Source organism: Ciconia boyciana, chromosome 6 (assembly GCF_034638445.1).
Source record: "Ciconia boyciana chromosome 6, ASM3463844v1, whole genome shotgun sequence".
NCBI classification, from domain to species: domain Eukaryota; kingdom Metazoa; phylum Chordata; class Aves; order Ciconiiformes; family Ciconiidae; genus Ciconia; species Ciconia boyciana.
Window position 1 is genome coordinate 401,207 of NC_132939.1, and position 25,107 is coordinate 426,313.

General features: G+C 62.3%; 1 protein-coding gene across 4 annotated transcripts in view; it reads left to right on the forward strand.

Annotated features, from left to right (window-relative positions):
• B4GALNT4 (beta-1,4-N-acetyl-galactosaminyltransferase 4) overlaps window positions 1-24,629 on the forward strand; it is a 32,753-nt gene extending 8,124 nt beyond the window's left edge. For 2 of the 4 annotated variants that reach the window (XM_072864201.1, XM_072864198.1), the window contains exons 2-20: window positions 8,206-8,321; window positions 11,075-11,185; window positions 11,847-11,942; window positions 12,264-12,354; window positions 12,706-12,806; window positions 13,570-13,637; window positions 14,091-14,169; window positions 15,892-15,958; window positions 17,524-17,667; window positions 17,918-18,027; window positions 18,365-18,465; window positions 18,837-18,919; window positions 20,151-21,420; window positions 21,597-21,904; window positions 22,163-22,316; window positions 22,699-22,771; window positions 22,930-23,018; window positions 23,362-23,488; window positions 23,700-24,629. In XM_072864201.1, the coding sequence (XP_072720302.1) occupies window positions 8,319-8,321; window positions 11,075-11,185; window positions 11,847-11,942; window positions 12,264-12,354; window positions 12,706-12,806; window positions 13,570-13,637; window positions 14,091-14,169; window positions 15,892-15,958; window positions 17,524-17,667; window positions 17,918-18,027; window positions 18,365-18,465; window positions 18,837-18,919; window positions 20,151-21,420; window positions 21,597-21,904; window positions 22,163-22,316; window positions 22,699-22,771; window positions 22,930-23,018; window positions 23,362-23,488; window positions 23,700-23,993 (3,369 nt within the window). In that variant the 5' untranslated portion in view covers window positions 8,206-8,318 and the 3' untranslated portion in view covers window positions 23,994-24,629. Of the gene's footprint in view, window positions 1-8,205; window positions 8,322-11,074; window positions 11,186-11,846; window positions 11,943-12,263; window positions 12,355-12,705; window positions 12,807-13,569; window positions 13,638-14,090; window positions 14,170-15,891; window positions 15,959-17,523; window positions 17,668-17,917; window positions 18,028-18,364; window positions 18,466-18,836; window positions 18,920-20,150; window positions 21,421-21,596; window positions 21,905-22,162; window positions 22,317-22,698; window positions 22,772-22,864; window positions 23,019-23,361; window positions 23,489-23,699 lie in introns of all 4 variants that reach the window. The other 2 variants (XM_072864200.1, XM_072864199.1) reach the window with 2 other exon arrangements.
• The last annotated feature ends 478 nt before the right edge of the window (window positions 24,630-25,107 follow it).

Below are 25,107 nucleotides of genomic sequence, written 5' to 3' on the forward strand. Positions count from 1 at the left end.
TAAGGGAAAGGTTAAAAGCACCTGGGGCTGGTGGAGATAAACCAGACGCTGGCTGAAACAGGTTGGAAAGCTGGCAGCTGAAATGGTGAACCCCATGGGCTGTCTGCAGGGCAGCGTGGAGGTCGGAGGCTGAAATATTTTTAGGCTGAAATGAATTCTGCCTGATTCCCAGCACATCACAGGCTACGAGTAGCCTTCTCCAGAGGCTGCGTCTCAGGAGAAGAAACCGTCATGCCCAGGGCTGCGAGGGAGCATCGTCCCCATCGACACGGGCAGGGCGGGTGACGGGCGCGTGGCCCAGCCGGAGCCGCTCCAGCACGCTTTGGAGCTGGGCAAAATGAAACGATGCTGGAGGAGACGGGGGATGGAGCGCAACGGATGCGCGGTGAGGTGTGAGCCGAGGGGAAATGCGGGAGATCTGGGTGCTGCTGATGCACAGGAGGGATTTGGGACCCTGAGCTGAGCGTGGAAATGTCGGGGCTGCCTCTCCTGGTGGGGGTGTCTCAGCTTGAGTGGTCTCATGGCAGCTCCATTGCCAGCCCTGAGCGATGCTGCATTGATTTCCATTGTGCTGGCTGAGAGGGATGTCACAGAGTGGGTAGACAGCATGGAACGAATTGGTTTGGGGGAGGCAGGAAAAATCCCCCCGCTCCTCTAGTTCCCTCGGCGAGGCCTCTGTGCCTTGGGGCAGTGACCCAGGGACTGAAATGGAACCCTTTTCTCAGCCAGCGGCAGGGCAAAGTGGCACCGAAGCAGGCACGAGGGACCGACGCAGGCAGGAAGGGCTGTCCGGGGGACGCACCCTGCACCCCTGCCTGCATCCCCGTGACGGTCACAAGCCCCGTTCTCCTCGACCCCATCAATGTCATCTGCTGTCACTTGGCCGTCACCCAGCCCGTGCAAGCGCCCGCCGCCTGGGTTTCCCCCCCGAGTGCCGTGGAGCGGGCAGCGCGGCGGGCAGCACGGCGTTTTTGTGGCGGTGGAAGGGGGCTTGCAATATCGACTCCTCGCTGGCTAATTATAATTGCTTAACAGCTCGTTAGGAGGATCGGTGGAGGGATGCTCGCGCTTCTCCTCTCTGGCGGCTGACTCAGAGGCTGTGTCTGTGCTGGAGAGCACTGCGCTGTTGGTAATTAAACCGCTGGGTTTAATAAAAATGCCGATGCTGCCACCTTCGCCGCAGCTGTGTCTGGGTTTAAATGTCACCTCGCTTCATGTTGCCGCTCCTTCCGCTCCCGCCCGAGCCCCGTCACGGCAGGGTGCCCCCGTTCAGTTCTTGGGGGTTGAGCCCCGAGGGACGGGCTCGGTTGTGAGCCCCGTGGCAGCATCCCGGGAGGACGCGCTGCGGCGTGGAGCAGTCCTGCCTGGCTGGAGGGTTGCCGCCGTTCCCATTGCAGGGCAAGACGGGAGCGTTAGCAGCTCGCCGGGGTCCGGGGATGGGCACCAGCGCCCCGGGGAGGGCACTTCTCCTTTCGGCTGGCTCCTGCAGAGGTGGGCACCCCCCGGGCATCGCTCTGCTGCCGCTCCCGACGTGGTTTGGGACTAATTTGTTACTGGCTGCCGAGCTCGCGTGCCCGTGTGAAGGCAGGGAGAGATCGGGCTGAACTCCCCGGGGGTGTCAACCCAGTTTAACCCCGTCGCTTTTGCAGCTGTGGATCTAGTGTCTCGTCTCGCTGGTAAGGACTTGTTGGGCAGAGCCCTGCTCGCCCGAGCTGCGCTGTTCCTCGCCCTGGGAAGGCGTCGGAGCTGGGCTGCCCTCCTTGTCTGTTCCCTGAACCCACGGCAGATGCTCGGGGTGGTCCTCCCTGAGCTGCTTGCCCACTTGCCGCATCCCTGGCACGTCTTCTGGCTCAAGTCGCTGCCTTCATCCATCTTTCGCTGGCGTCCTCCCAACACGGGTACCGCATCTCGCGGGGGGCTTGGCGTTTCCCTTCGGCACGGTCGTAGCTTCACGTGCCACCGTGAGTGAGGCCCTGTCCCCTCTCTTTCCACCACCACGCTTTTCCCAAAAGCAGGGCTGTTTTTCTTCCCCCACTTTCTTTGCGGGCTCATTGGTTTGGCAGTGTTTGAGTTCTCCTTTTCCACAGGGAGAGAGGGGATGGATGCAATGGTCTGGATGGGCAAGGGATTCTTTACGGAAGCCTTGCAGTGTTTCCCAGCCATGCAGATGGACCGGACTGGATGCTGGAGAGACTCTGTCCCTCTCCCCTCCCTCTGGGTTCGGAGAGCTCAAAAGCATTGCACAGAAGTTCAGAGATCAGGAGCAGCCAAGACACGTGCAGACCTCGCTTGGGTGGTGGACTTCAAAAGACGTCAGCTCAGTCTCGGGGTACTCGGCATGCCTGAAACCTGGTCCTCAGCATCCTCACCTTCACGGTGTGGTCCTGGTGTTTCCAGCACATTTCTGAGCGGTGCTTCCTTGTGGCACAGAGATGCAGGGCATCCATCCCATCCCAGCTCCTCCCTGGCCTTTCCTCTCGTATTTGTATCCTCCGAGGAAGGCGAGGTAGCGGCACGTGCCCGTGAAGGTCCCTCGGCAATCTCCTGTGCTGGCCTCAAGGTCTCCTGCAGCAGCTGGAATTAAGGGAATTAACCCAGGCCGCCGTGTTTTCCAGCCTCTAAAGGCTTTGCCTGATTTTGGAGCCTGCCAGAGCAGCCAGCTCGGATGCTCATTCCCCAAGCCAAAAAGGGGGAGCAGCCCCGCGTTGCTGGGGAGTGCAACGTGGATGAAGTTTTCCCTCGGGGTGGGCAGCCTGGGACCGGCGCTCATCCTGCATCTCAACCCCGTCACCATCCCTCGGCTTTGGGATGTGCTGGGGAGCGGCTTTGGGATGCTGAGGAGAGCAGCAAATCCCAGGCTCCTGTTTCTGTAGCAAACCCCACCTCCAGCTCTGGCTTAGACCACAGGGCTTGGCGTCGGTGGGGATGCTCCGTGCTCCGGCTGTGGCTCGGTTTCTCTTTTGCCTTTCCCCGTCTCCTGTGCATGGGGCGGGGGGTGCTGCTTCCCAGTTCGTCTTTTTACTGGGAGGTCGGGATCCAGGTTAAGATGCAGCTCGGAACATGCCTAGGCGGTCTGGGCAACCCGTTGCAGCCCGGTCCACTGGCATTTTGAGGCCGGCTAGTGGCAAGGCTGCTTGCAGCTGGGCTGGAGGCAGCTCCGGCTTGCTTTGGCATCTCCCATCCAGCGCAGACTTTGCTGCAGGAATGGGAAGACAGGAGAGCAGATGGTCACCCCCGGGGGGGATTTCTTGGAGCACCGAGCTAAATCCATCCATCTCCTCTTCCATCGCTCCGATCGCGGTTTGCTCCTCAGGGTGGCTGGTGGGGAGCCGCAGGCTCCTGCGTGCAGTGGCTGAGGCTTCCTCGCAGGCGCGGGCATCTCCTCTGGCGGCCGGGTTGCCCTCGTCGGCCCTGTCCCCCCGGGCACGGTGCCGTGCCCCACCAAGGGGGAGGCTGGCCCGGGCGTCAGACGCTCGTAGGGGCTGGGAAAGCAAACCACAGCTCCCAGGAGGCCCCGGCGGCACTTCCAAATTGCAGCTTCAATGCTTTTTTTTTTTTTAGCACAAAATTTTGGGGGTTTTGAGCTCAGACATGGTTTTGCTGGAATATCATCATTTTTCTAGTCCTCTCCAGTCCCAGCCAGCTTGCTTGCATCTTTATCGGGGTTTTGCAGGGGCTGGGAGCTTTGCAAGCAGCTGGGCTTGGATGGGAGGTGCAGGGCAGGCAGGGGACAAGCATGGGGGGGCTGCAGGGGATGGGGAACCCCCCTGAGGGCTGTATTACAGCGGGATGTGGCTCCTGGTGATGGATAAATCGCTCCGCACGTCTGCTCTGGAGCATCAGCTTGGTGGGAAAGGGGTTGGAAATAATACAGGGACCGTGCCCTGAATCCCGCCCAGCCGATGCGCTTGGGAGCTCGGGCTGGGGTGCATCGTTTCTCCTCTCGCTGGCTGAACCCAGGTGCTTGGTGCCCTTCGGGGTCTGTTTTGGGGGGAAAAGAGAGAAGAAGGGTTCCGAGGGTCCTCAGCTACTGCCGGAGGCTTCTCCTGAAGGAAGAAGTCTCCCCTCTGAAGCCCCAGGCACTTAGCATCGTTCACTGGGACACGCAGCCTGGAGCAAAGCAGGGCTGGGCTCTGACCGCACGCCTTTGTCGGACGGGAGGATGCTGTGAGGTCCTGGGTGGTGCTGCCGCCCCCTCCAGCGCCGTGCCCACCGCTGAGCCGATGCTCTTCGTCCCCAAAGAGCCCTCGTCTGCCGCTCAGGGGTTTTCATCCTCGCATGGGCACCTTTGGGTCGGGGAGCAGAGCTGCGGCCGGAGCTGGAGCTGGGCAGAGCACGCCAAGGTGTTCCCCCACTGCCATCCCATCCCGGCAGTTTCTCTCCGGTGGCTCCATCCGTTCCGTACACAGTTGCCTGATGGCCGGGGCCAGCATCCCACCCGACGTCTCCCCGTGGGACCCTTCCCGTTGAGCAGCCGGAGCTTGTCGGGGCTGAGCATCCAGCTGGAGGGCAGGAGCCAGGGATTTTGGGAATCCCAGCCCTGATCCTTTTGCGGACGCTCCTGTGAGCTTCCCCCTATCCGTGCTGAGGGAGCTCAGCTTGCTGGCCCGTGTCTGGGTTTATCCCTGGGCGACTGGTCCGGGAACGTGGTAGGTGAGTGGAGCAAGCTTGCAGCAAGCGACCGCGGAGGGGACGCTCGTTAGAAGCAATTAGGAGATGCTGGAGGAGGCGTAAGCAAGGGACATCTCTAACCACGTTGGAGGGTTTGGAAAGGGTCCAGAAAGCTGCAGGAGAAATCCCGGCTCCGAAACCCAACCGAAGAAAGGGGCTGTGTTCGGGGCGAGCGAGCTGGGTGCTGTCAGCCAAGCAGGAGGGGGAGAGGAGGGAGGTGGGGAGGTATTTGCAGCGTGAAAGGCCCTCTGTGCTTCCTCTCAGGGGCGGGAGCTGGCACGAAGCGGGGTTATGTGACCGTGATAATGGGGAAGCTCGTCTGCCCCGGGGAGGCATTGCCTGCATCGCGCGATGGGGTTGGTGCTTGGTGCCTTGCACCCGTGGCCTCATCCTGAGGACCGCTCCTGGCCCTGGCTCGTTGTCTGGAGGCTGCCGTGACTCAGAGCTGGTTCGCGCGATGGCGTGGGCCTCTCCTGCCCCCTCCTCGCGCCGCTCTGAAAGCATTAGCGTCGCTCCCGCGCTGGCTGGGGGGAGAGCTCTTAATGCATCCCTGCCGAGCATCCCCCGGGTAATGCCGTCCCCCGGGCGAGCAGGACCCTCGCTTGTGCTCCAGACCTTCCCCCATCCTCTCGCACCCTGCTGCCCGCCTGCATGCAGCTCGCTCTGGTCCTTGAAAAAGAGAAAGAGGATGAGCGGAATGGCTCAGCGTGGCGGTGCTGGCTGTGCACCCCAGGGGGATGCTGGGGGGGCGGCTGGGCTGGGCGTGGCTGGCGGGGGGTCCTGGGAGGGTCCGCAGGGGAAACCGAACCCCCCTTCCTCCCAGCGCTGCTTGCTGCCTCCTCTTCTTCTACCCCTGACCCGCTCCTCTCTCGCAGGGCGAGGTTCAGACCAAAGGGGCTCGACTTTTTGGGGGAGCGAAGCGATGCTCATTGGTACGAGGTGCTGGCCTTTCTCCCGCTTGCCAAGGGGCGTTGATTCCCAGTTCCCACACCGGCCGATCAGCGTTTGGGTGTTTGGCTAAGGCTGCCCCTGACTTTCCTATCCAATATTTGAATTGCAAGGGAATAAACGTTGGCGCAGAAGCCTGGAAGCCTTTTTCCAGGGCTCTCCCGGCGCTTTCGCTCCTCCTGGGATGCAGGTGCCTCTCGGAGCGAGCCCTTGCCTCCCTGCCAAGAAGAGAGAGGGTTTTGCTGAAGGCACACCGGTTGTGAGCCTCAGCGTTACTTAAACCCCGTCAGAGCAGCGGTGGCGTTTAATTTGGATGCAAACCGAAGCAGGGAGCACGAGCCCTGTCCTGCTCCTTTATGGCGGCTGAGAGGAGTTGCTTGAGCTTGAGAGGGTCCCCGATGAGGATGGGGCTGGGCGACGAGGATGGAGAGCGAGCCGGGGGCTCACGGCTTTGGGTCTTGAGAGCCTCCAAGGACGGAGCCTGCGCAGCCTTGCTGGGGGGGAACGCGTGTCTTTTCCCCCCTTTGCTCCAATTTATATCAAATAATCTCTCTCCAATTTACCCGATGCCTTGGAGCAGAGGCCCAAACCCGGGTGCGGTACCCAGAGGTGAGTGAAAAGGGCCGAGCGCAGGGGGGTGACCGTGTCCAGCCACCCCCTGTGGATGCAGCCTGGGATGCTGCTGGCTCGGGCTTGCTGGGCAGCAGAGGCCCGTTCGGGGGTTTAGTCCATCCCGGGGACAGGACTTGCAGCCTGGCACCCCCAGCCTGCACCGCAAACGGATGCCGAGCTGGCAAACCCGGCGGAAGAGAGGTTCATCTCCAAGGCCGGGAGAGGTGCCCTGCGTGGGTACCGCAGAGCCAGCTGCTGCATCCCGTTCCTCGGCAGGTCCCTTGGGAGCATCGAACTCCTACTCGTGGCCGTGATTAATCCACAGATTAGCGTGGGGGGAATAACGCTGTCCCCGGCGCTCTGTGCCGGAGCATCTGTGGCCTCGGCGCAGCGAGGATTGGCTTTATTTCCACTGCCTGTGCTGGCAGGAGAATCCCTGGGAGCGATGGGGGGGTCTCGGGAGTGGAGGAGACGAACGGAGGGTGCCGGATCTGGTCCTGCTCCTCCCCGTGACCCCCCCCCGTGGGGCTGCGGGAGGAAGGATGCGGGGATGGAGGAGGGCGGCCGGAGGGAGGCAGGGAGCTGCCAGGAGAGAGCCGGGGCTGCCAGGGGCTGAAGAATGGCTGAGAGCAGAAGAAGGGGCTTTAGAGCTTAATTTCCTGTTCTCCTGGTGGGGATGGGATTTGTGCTGCCATCTCCAAGGAGACGCCGGCTGCGCGGCCGCTGGAATACTAATGGCATGGGAGGCGTGCGGCGGGGGGCTCCGGGGCACCCCAAGCCCCTCCTCGGTCGGGCTGCAGGGTCCGAAGCCGCCCCGGCAGCTCCCACCGCGGCAGCCACTGAGGCTGTTTCACTTTGGGGGGGCAGGAGCCCCCCAGGACTTGCTGTTGGGGGGGAGAGGGTGGGGAGGGATGGAGGGGGCATCTTGCCATACCCTTGGGCATCGTGGCAAGGGGGTCACCGACACCCTCCCAACGGCCGGGGGACAGGGCTGCATGGCTGCTTGCGACGTCGGGGGCTCCCCCTTATTGAGCTATGGGGGCAGCTGGTTTTCGGGGGGGACTCCGGGTGTTCACGGTGGTGGCTTTTAGACACCCGCCTCTCCGAGCATCGCGTTGAGCTTCCCTTGATGCTGGTTTGAAACGCGGATGCCAGAAGCGACGGTTGAACCGTGGCAGCGGAGGAGCCGCTGTGTCACCTCCCTCCATCTGACCCTGGTTTTGGGGTGCCTGTCTAAAAAATTCAGAGGCACCCACCTGCTGTGGCAGAGAAAGGGGATGTGCCCCCCCCCTCCCAAAATAACTAATGCATTTTCCAAATCTGCGCTGTTATTTTGGGGGAAGTCGGTTATTTTAATGCTGGGAAGCAAGGGCGGTTTAAAATAAACCCTCCCTTCGCCGCCCGAGGAAGGTGGGTGTGAGCTGCAGCGGGGAGTCCGTAGGCTGGGGATAATTAATGCAGCACACGGTAACGAAGCCGTCTGCGGCGGGGCTGTTAGCGAAGCCTTCGCGACGGTGCCTCTAGCGTGGTGTTGGGGGGTGGGAAGACGGGTTTGGGGGGAATATGTCTGGGGTTCTTGGAGCCGGCGTGCTCTGGGCAGATCCAGGGGATGCTCGGGAGGGGCAGGGGAGCGGGGGTGCGTCCCCAAGGGCGGGTGTGGAGTGAGATCCCACAGGAGCTTATCCCGGCCGTCTCTTACGTAAAGGGCTGCGAGCTGGGCTGCGGGGGGTGTAATTAAACCTGACGCTGATGAGCTGCCACAAGCCGCTTAGTACAAATGTAATGAGGGGAATCGCAGCCAGAGCCCCCCCCGCTGTTGTCCCCTGTGTCCCTCCCCCCGGGAGCAGCGGTGACGGCAGCTCCTGCCCTTCCCCGTGCCGGGGCGAGGGGGTGTCCCCAGGAGAGAAGCGGTGCTGGGATGGGGAGGACGTGGAGGTGGCTGTGGTCTCACTCCTTCTTCGGCTCCCCTCGCAGATGGTGAGAGGCTGGGGGAGGTGACTGATCCCGGCAGGCGGCCGGCGGCGGCCCAGACGTCGGCACGGCAGAGGAAAGCCAAGGACTCCAGCGAGAGCCACGAGGAGGAGCCGATGGTAATGGGAGAGCTGGGGCGCGGTTGGGTGGGAAGGGACCCATGGAGGTCGCTGGTCCGAGTCCCTGCCCGACACAGGGCCAACGAGAGCAGGGTGCTTCAAGCCTTGTCCAGCTGAGTAGATCCGAGGATGGAGAGGGCTCAACCTCTCTGGTCCTGCTCAGCAACCCTCATGCTGGATAAAAAAAATCCGTAATATCCCATTGGAACTCCGAGCGTTGCGCCTCGTGCCTCTTGCCCTGTCGCTGTGCTCCTCTGAGAAGGGGCTGGCATCATCTTCTCTGCACCCCGCTCTTACGTAGCTGTCGACGGCCAGAAGGCCCTGCTTTGCTGGGCAAAGCCACCGCCTCCTGGGTCCTCTGCTCCATCTTGCGAACCTCCACTTGTCTGCCCTGGACTGGAGAGCCCCAGGCTGGACCCAGGGTACCCCAGCTGGGGTCTCCACGCAGAAGCTGGAGAGAGGAGCTCTCCTTGCTAACAGCCCAGGAGGCACTTGGCATCGTGGCCACGAGGACGCCCTGCTGTCCCCTGCTCAACTTGTCACCAAGCCCTTGTTCAACAGCCTGCTGTCCCCTGTTCAACCTCTTGTCACCGAGAGGCTTCGGAGCAGGGCAGGCAGGAGGGGTGGCAGGAGAGGGAAGCCCCATGGTGTCCCCTGCCCCGTCCCAACAGCAGGTCACTGCCAAACTACTGCAAGTCCCCATGACAGCGAGTTGCCGTCGGGGTGGGCGTTGTTTGGGCTCTTCCCGAGCCACGGTACTTTGAGCACGGGCGAGTGGTTTGTGTCTGGAGGGAGGGGAAAGCATCGAGCCCCTGTGCCCGGGGCCCTCTTGGTGCTCATCCCTACGCCTAGCCCTGCCCGGTGTCTTTCGCAGCCGCTGGACACCTACAGCGTCGCTGGCTCTGCAATCAAAAGCCCAGCCCCCCCTTCAGCAAATAACCCACCCCCCACTTCCAGCCGTGGGGAGCTGGGCTGTGAATAGTCCCCTCTGTTGGGGCAGGCAGGGGAAACGTTCACTCCCACTTGAAAGCAAACAGCCCGGCTCGAAAGGACTCCGCAAACCGGAGCAAAAAGATGCTCCTTCAAAAAAAGAGATGGAAAACTTTCCTGCCCATGTGCTCCGAACTGCAGATCTCGCTGTCGGCACAGCCGGTCCTTTATCTCTGGGGCGGGGCAGGGATGCTGGTGGCTTGTCCTCTCCACCCGTCTCGCCCGAGGGATGGAGACCCGTTCCAGTCCCTCTCCACAGAGGGACAGAGAGGCTTTTCCGGGCGCTGGGGGTGGAGAGCTGCCTGCCAGTAAGGAGAGCTGGCTTCAGGCTGGGCAGCAATTAGGCGGTGAGAAACACGGATGGGGAGGAGGCTGATCGTGCCCGGCTGGCTGGCAGGGGCTGGGCGAGAAAGGACGACCCCTGCTCTGCTCTCTCCCAGCTCCTCATAAATCAGGGACAGACGGACAAGGGAGAAAGGCGAGGTGCCCAGGGAAAGCACGGGATGGTGCTGGGTGAGGACGGAGGGGACAGCAGGAATTGCACCTCGGCTTTCCCCGGGAGGAGGGCAAATCCTTCCAACAAGCGCGGCACAACTACGCCACCTCCCTAATAACGTCTTCCAAGGGCACGCTCCCCTCCTCCTGGATGCTAATGAGTTCGTTTAGGCAAAGTTTGCTAATTATTTCTTTGGCACTGTGCATCCTAATGGGCTGTGCTTTGCTGATGCTGCAGTTCTTCCCGCCTGGGCTCGGAGCTGGGCTCTGCTTTCGGAGAGGGTCGGCTCCGCTCTTCGGGCGGTGGCACGGTCCCTCCTTGCCCGGCTGAGGCCACGGGGGACGATGACCGTGAATCTTCCTGGGAGAGGTGGCAGGGACATCCATGTCCCCTTGGTCCCATCCCTGGAGAGGGCAGATGCTGCGTGCAGGCGTCACCAGTGTGACGATGGGCTGTGACACCAGCCGGGTCCCCACGTGACAGGCGCAGCTTCCCGTCACCCCAAGCAAGGGACAGAGCGGCAGGTCGGTGGTCGCTTTGGAGAGGGTTGGTGGCTCTTTCTTCCCCCTGTGCTATCTGGTCCCTCGTCCCTCCTCTGCCCGCGCTCCCTGGGATGCGATGGCAGAGAGCTGGGGCGATGCCCCTGGGGATGGCACAGCCTCGCTCCAGCTCCGCCTGCCGCTGCCAGCGTGGAGGAAGAGGAGGATGCTCTGGGCGGGCTCCAGAAGCGCCTGGCTCTTCCTTGCCACCCGTCACCTTTTTGGCAAGCCGGGGGCAGGGAATGCTCACCTAATCCCTCTAAGTTACAAGACACAAGCGATCAGATTAACCTAATCCCCTTTAAAGGAAGAGGGGTAGTGGAGAAGCATCCCGCTTCCTCTGCCCGTGAGCGGACGTAGAGGTCGCTTCTGCTCTTTTGGAGACAGAGCCCAAAATACTCCGTTTCCAGTAGCCCATCAGACCGGGCAAATATTTTGGATGAACAGAAAACTCGCTGTTTGGGAGAAGTTTCTCTCCTTGGCAGAGGAAGGGAAACAAGTTTAGCTGGAACATTTTGAAACTGCTCCCCGGGACACCTTGCCAATATTTTTCTGCCTCCTCCTGCCCCTGCTTTCCTTTGCCGTTAGCCTTGAAAGCTTTTGCCTTGGTTTGGCAACGCTTGACATCCAAAATGAGATGTTTACATCTAGGGAGACCTCCTGCAAGCACAGCCGGGCTGGCCCCGATCCCCCCCATCTCTCATCTCTCCCTCCTGCTTCCTTGGCAGAACGACGGGCAGGACTTGGACGGCTGGTTTTCCAGAGGCCAGCGGTCCAACCGAGCCACCACGCACCCCAAACTCAACCTGACCAAGCAGGCTTTGCCCTGGAACGAGCAGGTAAGCGGGCAGAGAGCAGCAAAGGGGGTGATGGTGGAGGAGGAGGTCCCGGGAGGAGATGGGGAGCCTGCAGTCCATGTCTCCCCAGCACACCAGGCTCTAAAGCCATCTCCAGCCGTCCTCCTCCCTGCTCTCCATCGCTCTGCCTGGTCCCGCGCTCGATGTGGTGCCCACGAGGACGAGCTCCTTGCCTGCGTGCGAGGAGCCGGCGGTGCGTGCTGTGGTGTGCAGCAGCTCCCTCCTCGGGGTGTGCTCCCACGAGCGGGTGTGCAAGGGGACATCTTGCTGCCCGTCTTCTCCAGACGGGTCCGTGCCGTGCCTGTCTCCTGGTGCTGGCTGTGTGCTGGCGGGATGCATGGTGGGGCTGCGTGAAGGATGGGGACGGGCCTTTGTTGCCATGTCCAGACAACATCCCTTGTCCAAGTGCGCCTGGGACCCAAGGAGCAGCAGCAGGAGGAGGGTTATCTCCTGGGGGCTGGGGTTGTGGCCCTGGGGCTGGCACAGGTATGGGAGCTCAGCCCTTCCTCAGTGTCACTGCGGAAGAGCTGAGGCCGGGCAGGCGGCATCCCTAGGGCTTGACATCCACGTTTCAGCCTGCCCTAACGCTGTGCTCGGGAGGCGAGGGGGGACGTGAGGAGCTCATCTCCCTCTCGTCCCGCAGTACAAAGGGAAGGCAAACTTGCACGTCTTCGAAGACTGGTGTGGTGGGGCTGTGAGGCACCTGAGGAAGAACCTCCATTTTCCACTCTTTCCCCACGTAAGTCCTGGGCCTGACGGCAGTGGGTCGGAGGGAGGGTCCGCTCATCCCTCTCTGGGTGCCGTTGGATCTCCACTGGCCGTGGGCTTGGTCCTCAAGACCTTTGCTTGCAGGCTTTTTGGTTTGGTTCGGGGCAGGTAGTTCCCAGCAGAGCAGGGATGGAGGGAGAGGTGGGTGGTGACGGGATCTCCATGTCCCCTCTGGTGCCAGGGGCATGGATGCCAGGATAACAAGGAAGAGGTGGACCGCGTGATGTTGGTGCCAGGCATGAGCCTGGGCGTGAACTGTTCATGCTTCCATGTCTGTGTCTCTCCTCCGCAGACCCGCACCACAGTGAAGAAGCTGGCTGTGTCGCCCAAGTGGAAGAACTACGGGCTGAGGATTTTTGGCTACATCCACCCCTTCAAGGATGGTGAGTGATGGAGCTTGGCCTCTTCTCCCCTGCAGCAACGTGGAGAAGCTGCCCGCTTCCCCCTTCTTGAGCCACAGGAGGACAGAAAGGCTCTTGGAGACAGTCCCCAGACCCCCGGCTCCCAGGCTGGAGGGTCTTTCTGGAGCAAAGACCCTTTTCCCTGGTTGCTCCAAAGGGAGGTGAAGCCCCGATCCCATCCAGGACAGAGTCACGGTGTGGGGTCTGGGGTGGCCCCGTCTCCTCCGTCCACCCATCCCCGTTTCCCCATCTCACGTCGAGGCATTGGGGCTGAGCCCATGGCACTGGGGCTGCGGTATCCCTCCGTGGTGACCTTCCCTTTGCTCTCCCCAGGGGATTTCCAGTTTTCCGTGGCATCGGATGACAATTCGGAGTTCTGGCTCAGCTCCGACGAGAGTCCGTCCAACTCCCGGCTGGCTGCGTTCGTGGGCAAGGTACGCGCCATCGTCCTCGACCCTCTGCCCGTCCCCGCATCGGGGATGCTCGAGCTCCCGCCGAGGGCATCTCCTCCCTCGGGCTGCCTCCCTCCTTGCTCCCACGTGCTGATAACCATCCCAAGTGCCTTTTGGGGATCCCTAGCGCTCAATTAACGATGTTTCAAACCCACGGGTGCTCTTTAGCCACCACAAATTCTTCCTTCTACACGTCCCTCTGCTGCAGCAGCTCTTAAAGGGAGTGTGCGGGGTCCGTGCGTGACTTTGCCAGAGGCAGCTCTCCAGCTTCTTTGCCCCCTCGGGAGACGCCAGCCTATTTCAGCCTGGTCCCATCTCTGCCCCTGGCCAGGCCTGGTTTGGCTTCTGAAGGACCATCTGCCCCTTGGTCCCGTCCTAGTTGTAGCTACCAAAGACCAGCTTATGTCCCAGAATAGGAGGTTTAATATCTACTCCGGGATATTCTTGGCGTTAACTCCTATAACCGGAAACCCCGTGGTCCGTCATCGCACCCATGGATTTTTGGGATCTTGGTGATGGTGGCCGGTGACAAGTTCTTGTGGCAGGAGTGCCACCAGCTGGGGACAAGCAGGCCCTGGGATAGAGCTCCTAGGATATCCTCCTGCCTGAAGAGCCTTTCTGCAGCATGGCATAGTGCCCGATGGAGGCGGAGGAGAGATTCTCACAGCCTGGTGGGGTTTGGGCCTCGTGCCCGCTTGGCCCGTGGTGTCCCTGGTGCTCTCACGCTCCTTCTTCCTCCCCCCAGCTGGGCACCGAGTGGACGGCACCCGGAGAGTTCACCAAATTCAGCTCGCAAGTCTCCAAGCCTCTACGGTAAGTGTGTCCTTGCTCCTGCTGGTGGATGGAGTCAGGGCGATGGAGCTGCTGGCTCCACGCTGACTCTGACCAGTTCCTCCTCCCCAGGAGGAGACCCCGGCCGTGGTCTCTTCCCAAAAGGCACGTGGGGTCTGGGCTGGACAGGAGCTCAACCCCCTGTGCCCCCAGGCCCATGGCTTGAAGGTGGTGGGGGCTGCAGCCACCTCTGCAGATGATGAGGTGGGGCCGGGGATCCCCCGATCTCGTGAAGCTTCTCAGCGGTGGGATGGGGGAGCGGATTCCCACATCACGCTGCCTGTCTCCTTGCCCCAGGAAGGTTTAGCCACATGTGAGCGAGATGGGGGTGGTTTCCTGAGATGTTCCCTCTAGCAGGGGAGCTGCCATCGCCCTGGCAGCGGCAGCAGTCAGCTCAGCAATGTTTTCTAACCGGCTTCTTCCCCTCTCGTGCAGCCTCATGTCCTCCAGACGCTACTACTTCGAGCTGCTCCACAAACAAGATGACCGAGGTTCGGACCATGTGGAAGTCGGTGTGAGTAAATGCCCCCCCCCGTGCTCCTTTCAAGGCTTGTCCTGTCAAGAGCCGGCACCAGGGCTTTTCCCAATGGGCGTTAAAACGCTTTATCCTGGCGCAAAGCCACAATTTCCCTCCTCCCGTGGCTGCCAGCGGCTCAGTCCGCAGAGGGGACGGAGTCAGCATCACTCCGATGGAGCCGGGGCTCATCTCCCCGCCTCCCTGGGCTATTCCTGCGCAGGATGCCTGGCACGGCCTGCTCCTCTCTGCGCTCGTCGATCCTTTTGTGCCGATGGCCTTTTGGGAGCTAAAGACCCGGCCGTCCCTCGCTCGTGCTCCTGCCTTGCCGCTGTGATCCTGTAAGGGGTGCGAACGGAGCAGCCCCTCCGCTCCGGGCTCCAGCGGCGCTGGGACACCCAGCTCCGCGTGGCCAGTCCCATCCCTTCTCCTTTCTCCTTGGCCTTCTGCAGAGGGAGAAAGGTGCCCCAGGGGCTCCTTCTCGCAGGAGCCCTTTGCCGTGGGCAAGGAGAGCCCAGACCGTGTAAGGGCAGAGCAGGCAGGTCCCAGGACACCACCTGCAAGCGGCAGCCACCTTGCTGGCTTGCGTCCCGGAGTCAGTGGTGGGAGAGATGGCCGAGATGATGGAGTGGCTCCCTTTTTTCTTTCCCCCCCTTAGAGATACCATGAGATTCAAATCTGAACTTGTCTGCCTCGGTTGCACAACCCTGGCAAAGCCTGGAGTGTGTGTGTCGGGAGCTTGGGCTGTCTTTGGGAGGGGAAGATGCTGGCTCGTTAGCAAAGGTTTCCTTTCTCCCAAGCAGTCATTAATCACTGGAGTCAAACTTGTGCCAGCAAAGCATCAGAGAGGCTGACAACACCCCTTCCTCGCTGGCTCGCTCTTCCCCATCGCTCAGCCTCGCCCTCCCAGGGCTCCATCTTGGTCCATCCCGATAAGATCTGCATTTCTGCTGTGAAAAACAAATAGATGGGGGAGACGTCTTTTTGCTGGAGGGAGGGAAGCCTCTCCGATGTTCAGAAAGAAACAACAACAACAAAGCAGGACCCTAATGCGTCTCCCCCTGTGGGTATTTAAGGGCTTGTCCAGACAAAGGCTCAAGACGTGCTTTTAAAATGCACGTCGTTAAATCGGCGCAGGCAGCTCTGAAGACCCTCTTGAGTCAAGGCGAACTCGTCTGCTGTTGACGTGCGTTCACACACTGCGGCGGGAGACGCGGGAAGGAGAGGAGGTGTTGTAGGGCTCGGTGGGTCTTGGCTTTGGCTCAGGCCCTCGACGGGTGCCGTGGCCTCCCTGCTCCCTTCCCCGAGGTCGAAGGGAGGCGTGCAGAGAAGGGGCCCGGCGTCATCCCTCCCCTGCGAGGCAGGACGCGCGGCCGTACCGCCTGCCCTGGTATTGCTGGTGCCGCTGCTGATGCGGGGCTGGATCTGGCCTGCCTGGCCCAGAAGGACCGTGAGCCTCGTGGAGGACCGCGCAGGGCACGCCTGCTAATCCCAGATCACCTTGGGCAGAGGCAAGAGATGGGCCTGGGTCTGTGCTGGGGCAGGATCAGTCCTCTCCCGTGTTCGCCTCCTGCAGGGTCAGGGCTGGGATCGGGGCAGGCGAGTTTCTGGGAGCTGAGGACGGGGCAGGACCCATCCGAGGGTGCCTGGGGTTGGGCAGCTGCATCCTGAACCCCGGCCACCCTCCCACTCATTCTCCATCTCCTTTTCTTTTTTTCCTAGTGGCGAGTTTTCCTCCCCAGCTTGAAGTTCGAAGTGATCGACTCCTCCTACATCTCTCTGTACACAGGTAAGGGCCACGTGGGTCCGCCTGCAGCCACGGCAAGCGAGCTCCCGCGGGGGCTGTACGTGTTGGGGGAGTTGTACGTGCCGGGGAGAGACGGCACCAGAGCCCGGGAAGGAAACCGGGTCCTGGGAAATCGGATCCTGGGGGAAGATCTCGGCCTCTCAACCCCCCCAGAGCTTCTGCTGGGTGTAAGGAAGGAGGCGAGGGGCTGTGGCGGGTAGGGGTGATGCTGGGAGTGTGCTGCAAGCCTCCTAAAAATGGGGTGCGGAGGTGATACGCCACGGAAACACAGCTCTGCTGGTGCTCCAGCCTCGTCCCTGCTAATGAGACCACTTGGCCTGGCCCTGAGTTACGAGGAGCTGTCGTGTAAGCAGGGATGGATGGCGCAAGGTTTAATTAAATCTATAGATCTTCTGCTTCTTGCCCCTTCCCTGGCAGCAAGAAAGGACTTGATAGATGGGTCCTGCCCCAGGGCTCGATACGCTGGAGGACTGGTCATCAAACGCGCTCTGGAAGGTGTCGATAAGGCAGGAGGGGACAGGCAAGAGGTGGGGATCCATGGGGAGAAGGGGGATGGAGGGTATTGCTGGTATCGATGCAGGTGCCCATGAGATGGATGAAGTGCAGATAAATTCCCACCCCGCGGCCGCTGTCCGGCAGTGCTGCCTCCTGCCGCTTCTCTTTCCTGCTTCCCGGCTCCCTCAGGCCCCAGCAGCATCCCGGGGCGCAGCACGTCGCTCGTGGGGAGCCCATCCCTGTGGCGTGGGGGACTCCAGCAGCGCGTAGAGCATCCTCCTCCCTTCCCTTTCTCCGGGCTTTTCCAGGGGTTGCAGCCCAACCTCAGCCAGCTGCTCGGAGACCTTTGGGGAGCCTTTCCCCGCTGCGAGCAGAAGAATCTGGGGCTCGGGAAAGGGGGTCCTGCGCACTTCAGGACCTGCCTGCCTCCCCACAGCTCCACAGCGGGCAGGGCTGCCTGGAAAGGGAGCACCCTTGGGTGCTCGGGGCAGGCAGCTCGGAGTGTGGCCAAGGTGACCGGGGCAAGGTGACCTCCCTCGGGGAGGTCTGGGGGCTGGTGGATAGCCAGGGACGATGTGCCGCCCTTGGCCCTGAAGAGGAGGCAAAACCGGCTCATGTTGCGTTTACCTGCACCTCTACGGGAAGAACATTCACGGTTTAATTTCTGTGTCCTTGGCAGTGAAAGCCCCCGAGCGTTCCCACCCCTTGTCTCTGTGTGTGGTGGGCGATGCTGTGATCGGAGCCAGGCTGCCTGCCCGAGATCAGTTGTCCCCTTGTCCTCTCGGGGCTTGCCAGCTGACGGCAATAATCATTAGGCTGATTAGTCACGGGGCCTGTGAGTGTGTGAGAGGGCTGGAGGAGCTGGGTTTGCCCTCGTGCAAACGCGTTGGCTCCCCTTGTTCCCCTGGGAGCCGGAGGAATCCACGATCCTCTGAGCCCTCTTGGTGGGAGGGATGGAGAGGTTGGGAAGTGCCACCTTGGAGGATGCTCCTGGGACAACGCTCCGTATGCGTACGCCTGTGGGTTTCAGCCCCTGTCCTTGTCTTCTTCAGACGAATCGTCCCTGAAGATGAACCACGTGGAGCACATCCCGCAGACCTTGGCCAGCCACAGCGGGAGCTACCTCTGGGAGGCACAGCAAGATGAGCACGGGGCTGACATGCTGAAGTCTGACCCCAGGGACACCTTCTTCCTCAGTAAGTGGCTGGGACCAGGCCCCCTCACATCTCTGTGGGGTTTTGGGGGAGGAAAAAAGCAGGACCTGGCTGCCGTGAGCACCCAGAGCATCCCTCCTACCTTCTGCCCGTCTCCTGGGTGGAGGGCATCTCTGCTGGGGTCTACAGGGGGGCAAGGTGGGATGGTTTGGGGCTACAGACTATAAGGTGGGTTGGGCTACGGGGGTGGTAGGGCACAGCGTGGGGCTGAGCTGCGGCTGCTTCTCCTCAGCCCCGGCGATCGAGGCCTCCCGAGTGGAGAACGTGCTGGTGCCCTGTGCCTACAGCCCCACCTACGTGGTGAAGGACTTCCCCATCGCCCGCTACCAGGGCCTGCAATTTGTAAGTGTGTCCCTGCCACGGGGACAGGGTCACGCTCCCATGGGAGACACAGTGACGCAGAGCGCTTTGCCCCCACCCCAGGGCAGGGCTGTTTCCACCTGGTTAAAATCCAGGAGAAAATGTCCCTTGCTGGAGGATCAGGCTGAGTTTCCCCCTCTTGACCCAAAAGGGTTTGGGTTAAAAGCCTTGCGGGGTGTTTGAGACACCGGGGGTCACCTCGGTGTTGAGGGGCCACGCTGGTGGCCCGGGGTCCATGGCTCCTAGCCCCGCCGACCCCCGCGTCCTTGGAGCGAGCCCGCTCTGCGCCGGGGTGATGGCGGCGTGGTCATCTCTCCAGGTCTACCTCTCGTTCGTGTACCCCAACGACTTCACGCGCCTCACTCACATGGAGACGGAGAACAAGTGCTTCTACAGAGAGTCCCCCCTCTACCTGGAGAAGTAAGTGTTGGGGGGCTGCTATTTGGGGGTGGTCCATCGCGGGGGAGGAAGGGGCTGCTGTCCCCTGGAGAAACGGCGCTGAGATGATGCATCCTCAGCTGCCTGTCCCCGGGCTCTGTCCCCCATGGAAGGGCCACCTCCGGGCTGGCTCTTTTCCCGTCTCTCAGGCACACAGCAGCTTGAGACCTGGCAGTGCTCCTGGATTTTGGGAATCCTCGCTCCCTTTGGCGCTGGGCTGTGCCCCGGTGCCTGCGCTGCAGCCGGGGATGTTCCTCCCTACGCGCACGCGGGCTCACGTGTGCGAGCACGTCCCTTCGTGCGTACACCCCTCCTGTGCTTCCTGGACCTCATCTTTCCTCTCTGTCTCCCAGGTTTGGTTTTTATAAGTACATGAAGATGGATGAAGAGGAGGAGGACCCACGCCAGCGAGCGTTTCTCTTCCTCAGCCCAGACAGTGAGTCACCGCTCCCCGCTGGCAGCTTTGTGGGCATCTCTCAGCAGCTTGGCACGGGGCTGAGCACCCGGCATCCTTGCCCACCAGCCCATCTGCTCGGAGTTGCCGCTCATCGGGATGCCTCTAGCAATGCCGGGGGGCTCGAGGAGGGCAGGGCCGCTCGGAGCGGCTCAGCCACGGAGCGCGGTGGGAGATAGGAAGTGGGGTGCTGGGGTTGGGATTCGCCCCCCTGTCGTGGTTTAACCCCAGCCAGCAACTGAGCCCCCCCAGCCGCTCGCTCACTCCCCCCCTGGTGCAATGGGGGAGAGAATCGGAAGAGTAAAGTAAGAAAACTCATGGGCTGAGATAAAGACAGTTTAATGAAGTAAAGCAAAAGCCGTGCACACAAGCAAAGCAGCACAAGGCCTTCCTTCACCCCTTCCCGTGGGCAGGCAGGCGTTCAGCCATCCCCAGCACAGCAGGGCTCCATCCCGCGGAACGGTGACTTGGGAAGACAAACGCCATCGCTCCCACTGTCCCCCCTTCCTCCTCCTTCCCCAGCTTTACATACTGGGCACGACCCCATAGGGTGTGGGATGTCCCTTTGGGCAGTTTGGATCAACTGTCCCGGCTGTGCCCCCTCCCAGCTTCTTCTGCACCCGGCAGAGCAGGGGAAGCTGAAAAGTCCTTGGCCAGTGCAGCAACAACTAACACATCTCTGTGTTATCACCACTGTTCTCAGCACAAATCCAAAACACAGCCCCACACCAGCCACTATAAAGAAAATTAACGCTATCCCAGCTGAAACCAGGACAGTCCCTGCTTCTTGAAGCCGTGTGCCCACATCTCCTGGGTGGGCCTGGGCAGTGGGCAGCAGGATACGACCAGACCTGGTGCGGAGCCTGGGATGCTCCCAGGGACCCGCAGGGGCCGGGTTGGTCAGAGCCTGCCTTGCTGTCGGCGTGCAGCCCGGCAAAGCCCTGGCAGGCTGGGTTTGCTCCCAGATGAAATAAGAGCGGTGCCGAGATGCGGCCAAGGTTTGGCGGGGCTAACGGGCAGAGCCTGGCGCTGCCAGCCCTGGTGAGCATCGGTCAGTGCCCGTCAGCGCTGTCTCCCTCGCCCGGCGGCCGTTCGCGGGTTAATCTCTTCCTGGAGACAAGCTTTGCCTCCTGGTCTTGGGCCAGCATGCAGCAGGGGGGTGTGCCGGGCAGCTGGGACCCTCGGGGTATTTATCTCTGCCTTCACTCCCTAGATTTCCTCGAGGATGAGGAGGAGGACGAGGAAGGAGTGGACAGCCCTGAGCCCACAGACCCACCTCCCGAAGCCAAGGAGAAGAGCTTTGGGCCGGTACCCGGAGCCAAAGGGAAAGAGACCCCGCCGGTCACCAGGGATTACGGAGACGACCTGGACTATTACAGCTTTCGCCGCAAGCAGGGTCGGGCCCGGGACGAGGCGAGCACGCCTGGGCAGCCGGGAAGACGGAGCACATCCCGCCAAGCCAGCGCCAGCCTGGCGGCCGTCCCCGAGGACCTCCATGGCGAGGGGGACGCGGGCCCCGTGCCGGAGCAGGTCCGTGGGCGGATGCTCAGTTGGCTACCCCAGGATCCCAGCGAGGGCGAGGAGGATGAACTGGGGCTGCTGGCGCCTTCGAAGCGTGCCGGGGCTCTGAGCCTCCAACCCCACCTCTCTGTTCCCGTCTTTGGTGGCAAAGCCAAAATGCCAGGTCCCAGCAAGCCTGCAGCAACCAGGGAGGACAAAAAGCCCCGGAAAGCCCAGGAGAAGGTCTATGTGACCAGGCTGCAGCCGGGGAAGCGCAAAGCTCTGGCCCAGGAGCCGGTCTTCCCCGGCCTCTTCCTTTACCCGAAACCTCTGAAGAAAGTCCATCTTCGCTCCAGGACCCCTCAGAAGCATCCCATTGCCTCCAGCAAGCTCCGTGCCGTCCCTGGCCGCCGGACCCCCTGGCTCCTGAGCAACATCTCCAAGGAGAGGGACCCTGCCAGGCGGAAGAGCATGCGGGCAGGGAGCAGGAGGTGGGAACGTCCCTCCAAGCTGGGGACCGAGTGGCGGGTGCTGCCCAGCCTCCTCGCCCTGGGGACCGAAGGGCTCTTCAGTAGGGAGACCCATGAGGACGTGACCCCTGCCCTGGGCAGGACAGCGGCCACCGCCGATTACAACTCCTCCGAGGCGACCCGCTCAGAGGGGATGCGGGTGACATCCTTCCTGAAGATGTCAGAAACGACGGCGTCCCAGCAGGAGGAGGGAAAGGGCCAGGAGGAGGAGGAGGAGGAGGAAGAAGAGGTGGCGGACTACAGCTACGAGACCGGGGAGCTGCAGCAGAGCTGGCTGGAGGACTCCATCAACTGGCAGAGGACGTTCAGCGTCAGCTCGGTGGACTTCGAGCTCCTGCGCTCCGACTGGAACGACCTGCGTTGCAATGTGTCGGGCAACCTGCAGCTGAGCGAGAGCGAGGTCGTCGATGTGGTGGCACAGTACATGGAGAAGCTCAACGAGAAGAACGGAGGGTAGGGAGGGCGTGGGGCAGGGCTGGGAGGTTGGGATGGACGTGCCTTCGCCCCGCTTGGCTCCTTGGGGCCGGGTGAGCTGGATGGCGGGCTCAGGCCAGTCCCTCGAGCAAGAGAGCTGTGGGAAGCAGAGCACCCCGTGATGGTGCTTTCAAGTGCTTCTCCTTTCCCCATAGCATCTACACCCTCCTGAGGATCGTCAACGTGGAGAAGCGTCGGGACACAGCCCGGGGGAACCGCTACCTGCTGGAGCTGGAGCTGGCGGAGCGGGGCCAGCGGACGGTGCGGCTCTCCGAGTACGTCTACGTCCTCTTGCACCAGGGCAAGCAGGATGACAGCGCTGAGGCCAACCCCGAAGGGCCAGCCCTGGGGGCCACCGAGCCCCAGCCAAGCACCTGGAGCATCCTCTACGGAAGACCCGTCCTGTGCCGGCCCCTGCGGCTCAGCTGGAAGCAGGACGTCATGGTGCACTTCGTGGTGCCCGGTAGGTGACAGCAGCATGCGTCTCTCCAGGGTCTCTGCTGCTCTGTCTGACCTCGGCATCCTCCGGCGGGAGGAAGGCAACCCCTTTGCTCCCCGGTTGTATCCTCCAGGCTGGCCCAAGGGGGATGAGGCTATCGCTCCTCATGAGATGCTGAGGTTATCGCGTCTCATCAGAAGGGGCGTCGGTTTGGTTGGGGAAGGGGGTGCTCTTGGGACCCCCGCAGTGAGCCTGAGGGATGTTTGTGGCTGTGTCCGGCAGTGAAGAACCAAGCCCGCTGGGTCCAGCAGTTCATCTCGGACATGGCCCACCTGTACGGGGCCACGAAGGACGCCAACTTCAACGTCATCCTGGTGGACTTTGACAGCGATGACATGGACGTCGAGAAAGCCCTGCGGGATGCCCGACTGCCCCGGTAAGCCACCCCGCACGAGCTCCGGGTCCCACCCTGCTCCCCCTGGGGCTGCCGAGGGGGGTCTGCGGGGCCGCTCGTGGTGGGACAGGCTGGCACAACCTGCCGCTCCTTCCCCAGCCCGGCGTGGGTCTCTGCCTCGCCGCCCCTCTCCTCCTCCTCCTCCTCCTCCTCCTCCTTTTTGGGGTTTAAACTTGTTTCCCACGTGGAGGAGAGGGGGATGCAGAAACCTCCTCTGCCTCCATGGGGAGACCCTCGGCATGAGTTGTAGGCACCTGCCCCCCTTCCTGAGAAGAAGGACCATCTCCTCGCTGATGGTCCCTGTCCCCCTTTTGGCTGTGTCCCTTTTGGTCACCAGCCCTAACCCCCTGTCCTCTCTCCTCAGCTACCAGTACCTGCGGCGCACGGGGAACTTCGAGCGCTCGGCCGGGCTGCAGGCTGGCGTGGACACGGTCGAGGTGAGCCGGGGAGAGGAACCAGCTCTCGCCTTGGCTTCTCTGCCGGAGCTGTTTCGCCCTGATCTTCCCGCTTGTGTCTGTCCCCTCCCGTAGGACGGGCACAGCATTGTGTTCCTCTGCGACCTGCACATCCATTTCCCCCCCAATATCCTGGACAGCATTCGGAAGCACTGCGTGGAGGGGAAGCTGGCCTACGCACCCATTGTCATGAGGCTGAGCTGCGGCAGCTCCCCGCGGGAGCCCAACGGTAAGTGGGGTCCCCTCTGCCGTGACCCCTTTCCAGCTGGAAAACGTCCCCCGCCTGCCCGAGGGCAGCTGCGGCGCTGGGTTTGGGTCACAGCCGGCAGCAGGGGTTTGTTTTGCTCTGGCAAGATGGGATCCGAGCCCAAGGGCGCTCGAGGCGCGCTGGGTGCGATGCCCCCCGAAACCAGGCCGTCACCCCGTGCACCCCCGTGGGAGGCGGGGAGGGAAGAGGGGTTGGGACGGGGCGTCCCCGTGGTTCCCAGGTAGCGGGGAGAGCGCGGAGGCGATGGCCCGGGGGTTGTGGGGTCCCCCTGCACCCCTCGCCTCGTTGCTCTTCCCCCCTGCAGGCTACTGGGAGGTGAACGGCTTCGGCCTCTTCGGCATCTACAAGTCGGACTTCGACCGCGTGGGAGGGATGAACACGGAGGAGTTCAGAGACCGCTGGGGTGGGGAGGACTGGGAACTCCTGGACAGGTGAGGCTGGGGGTCCCGGCAGCCCCGTAACCCCCCCGGGCAGGGCTGGCCGCGGGGATTTGGGCGCACTCCCTGGGAAAGCCTCCCTCCCCTCCATCGGGCCGGCTAAAGGCTGGGGCAACGCGGTGGAGAAGGGGCAAAACCTCCCTTTAGGAGGGGGCCGCATCCGTCCCCTGCCTTTCTGAGCGGCCGTCCCTCTGTCCGGCTGCAGGGTCCTTCAGAGTGGGCTGGAGGTGGAGCGCTTGCGTCTCAGGAACTTTTACCATTACTACCACTCCAAGCGCGGCATGTGGAACGCCCGCAGCAAGAAGCCGCCCAAGGACTAGCGCCCCGAGCCTGGCCTGCAGCCGCCGACCCCCCGTGCCCGCCCGAGGCAGGGCACTGCTGGCGCCCGGTTGTCCCCGACCTCCGCTGCGGTGCCTCGGTGCCGGCACGGAGGGCACCCATAACGAACCACAGTTATTTTGGGACGGGGGGGAGCGGGGAGGGCAAAAGCGGGTGGTGATTTTTTTCCTAAGGGTCTAATTTCTTAGTCAGAAATGAATTTATTAACTCATTAGTGCCGGGACAAGGGGCGTCCTGCTGTCGCGAGGGGTAAAGCCTCCAGGCTCATCCCTGGGGGCTGTGCCGGGCGGGTGATGCCGGGGGTGGAAAAACGGTCCCTGAGCTCGCGGCCGGTGCTCACTGCAGCCCCTCTGCTGGGTCACCCCCCCAAAACGCCCAGTACCTCGTCTGTGCCAGGCTGGAGAGCTGAGCTTTTTGGGGGTGCTGCTGGTATCCACGGGAGCTGCAGGTGGCAGGAGCCCGCGGGGGCTGCCCAAACCCTCCTGCTCCCCTCCCCGGGACCCGTGGAGCCTCGGCGGAGGAGAAAAGGGGCTCCGCTCTGCCCTGCTGCAGGGGCCGCGCCGCTGCGGCCCTACGGCGTGGGGGGCAGAGCCCCTCGGCACCACGGGCTGGCATGGCCTGCGCCGGGGGGCTGGGTTGGGATGGGAAAGGGCAGAGCCCGGAGCAGGGGGAGAGCAAATGATGTTTCCAAGCTAATTTCTGTGAAATTATGAGGTAGGAAGCTGTTTTCAGGAAGTTTTGTCTGTTTTGGGGTTTTTTTTATTCTTAAAAAATAAAATCAATGTCTTGGCTGGGATTTCCTTCCTCTCCATCTCCCTCGTGCCGTGGCAAAGATGCGGTCCCCAGCTGGGCGTAGCGCACAAAAGGCCAGGTTGGCCTCTGTCCCTCGTCCCTCCCAAGTCCCCTCGTGCTGGCAGGTGGCTGTGCAAGCTGGGACGATGCTTCTGCCCGCTCCAAATCACCGCTGCCGCTTGTAACGCCCAGGAGGGCTCAGGAAGCCCTGACCCCATGGCGTGCCCTGGAGGAGAGAGCAGCCTCGCCCCGTGCTTGCAGGCAGCTCGCCGAGGCGCGCGCCCGTGGAAGCACTGGGCTGAGCCTGGCCGGCGTGGGGACTGGCCTGAAAGTGGCCAGAAACAGGCCACTGTGGCCAGAAACCCCCGGCAGGGCTCCCTACGCTGTCCCTGGGACCGAGCAGGAGGATGGGTACGGGGCAAGGGTCTTCGGCAAGGATCTCCCGCTTCGGTGGGAGCGGGCGGCAGCAGCAGCGTCGCAAG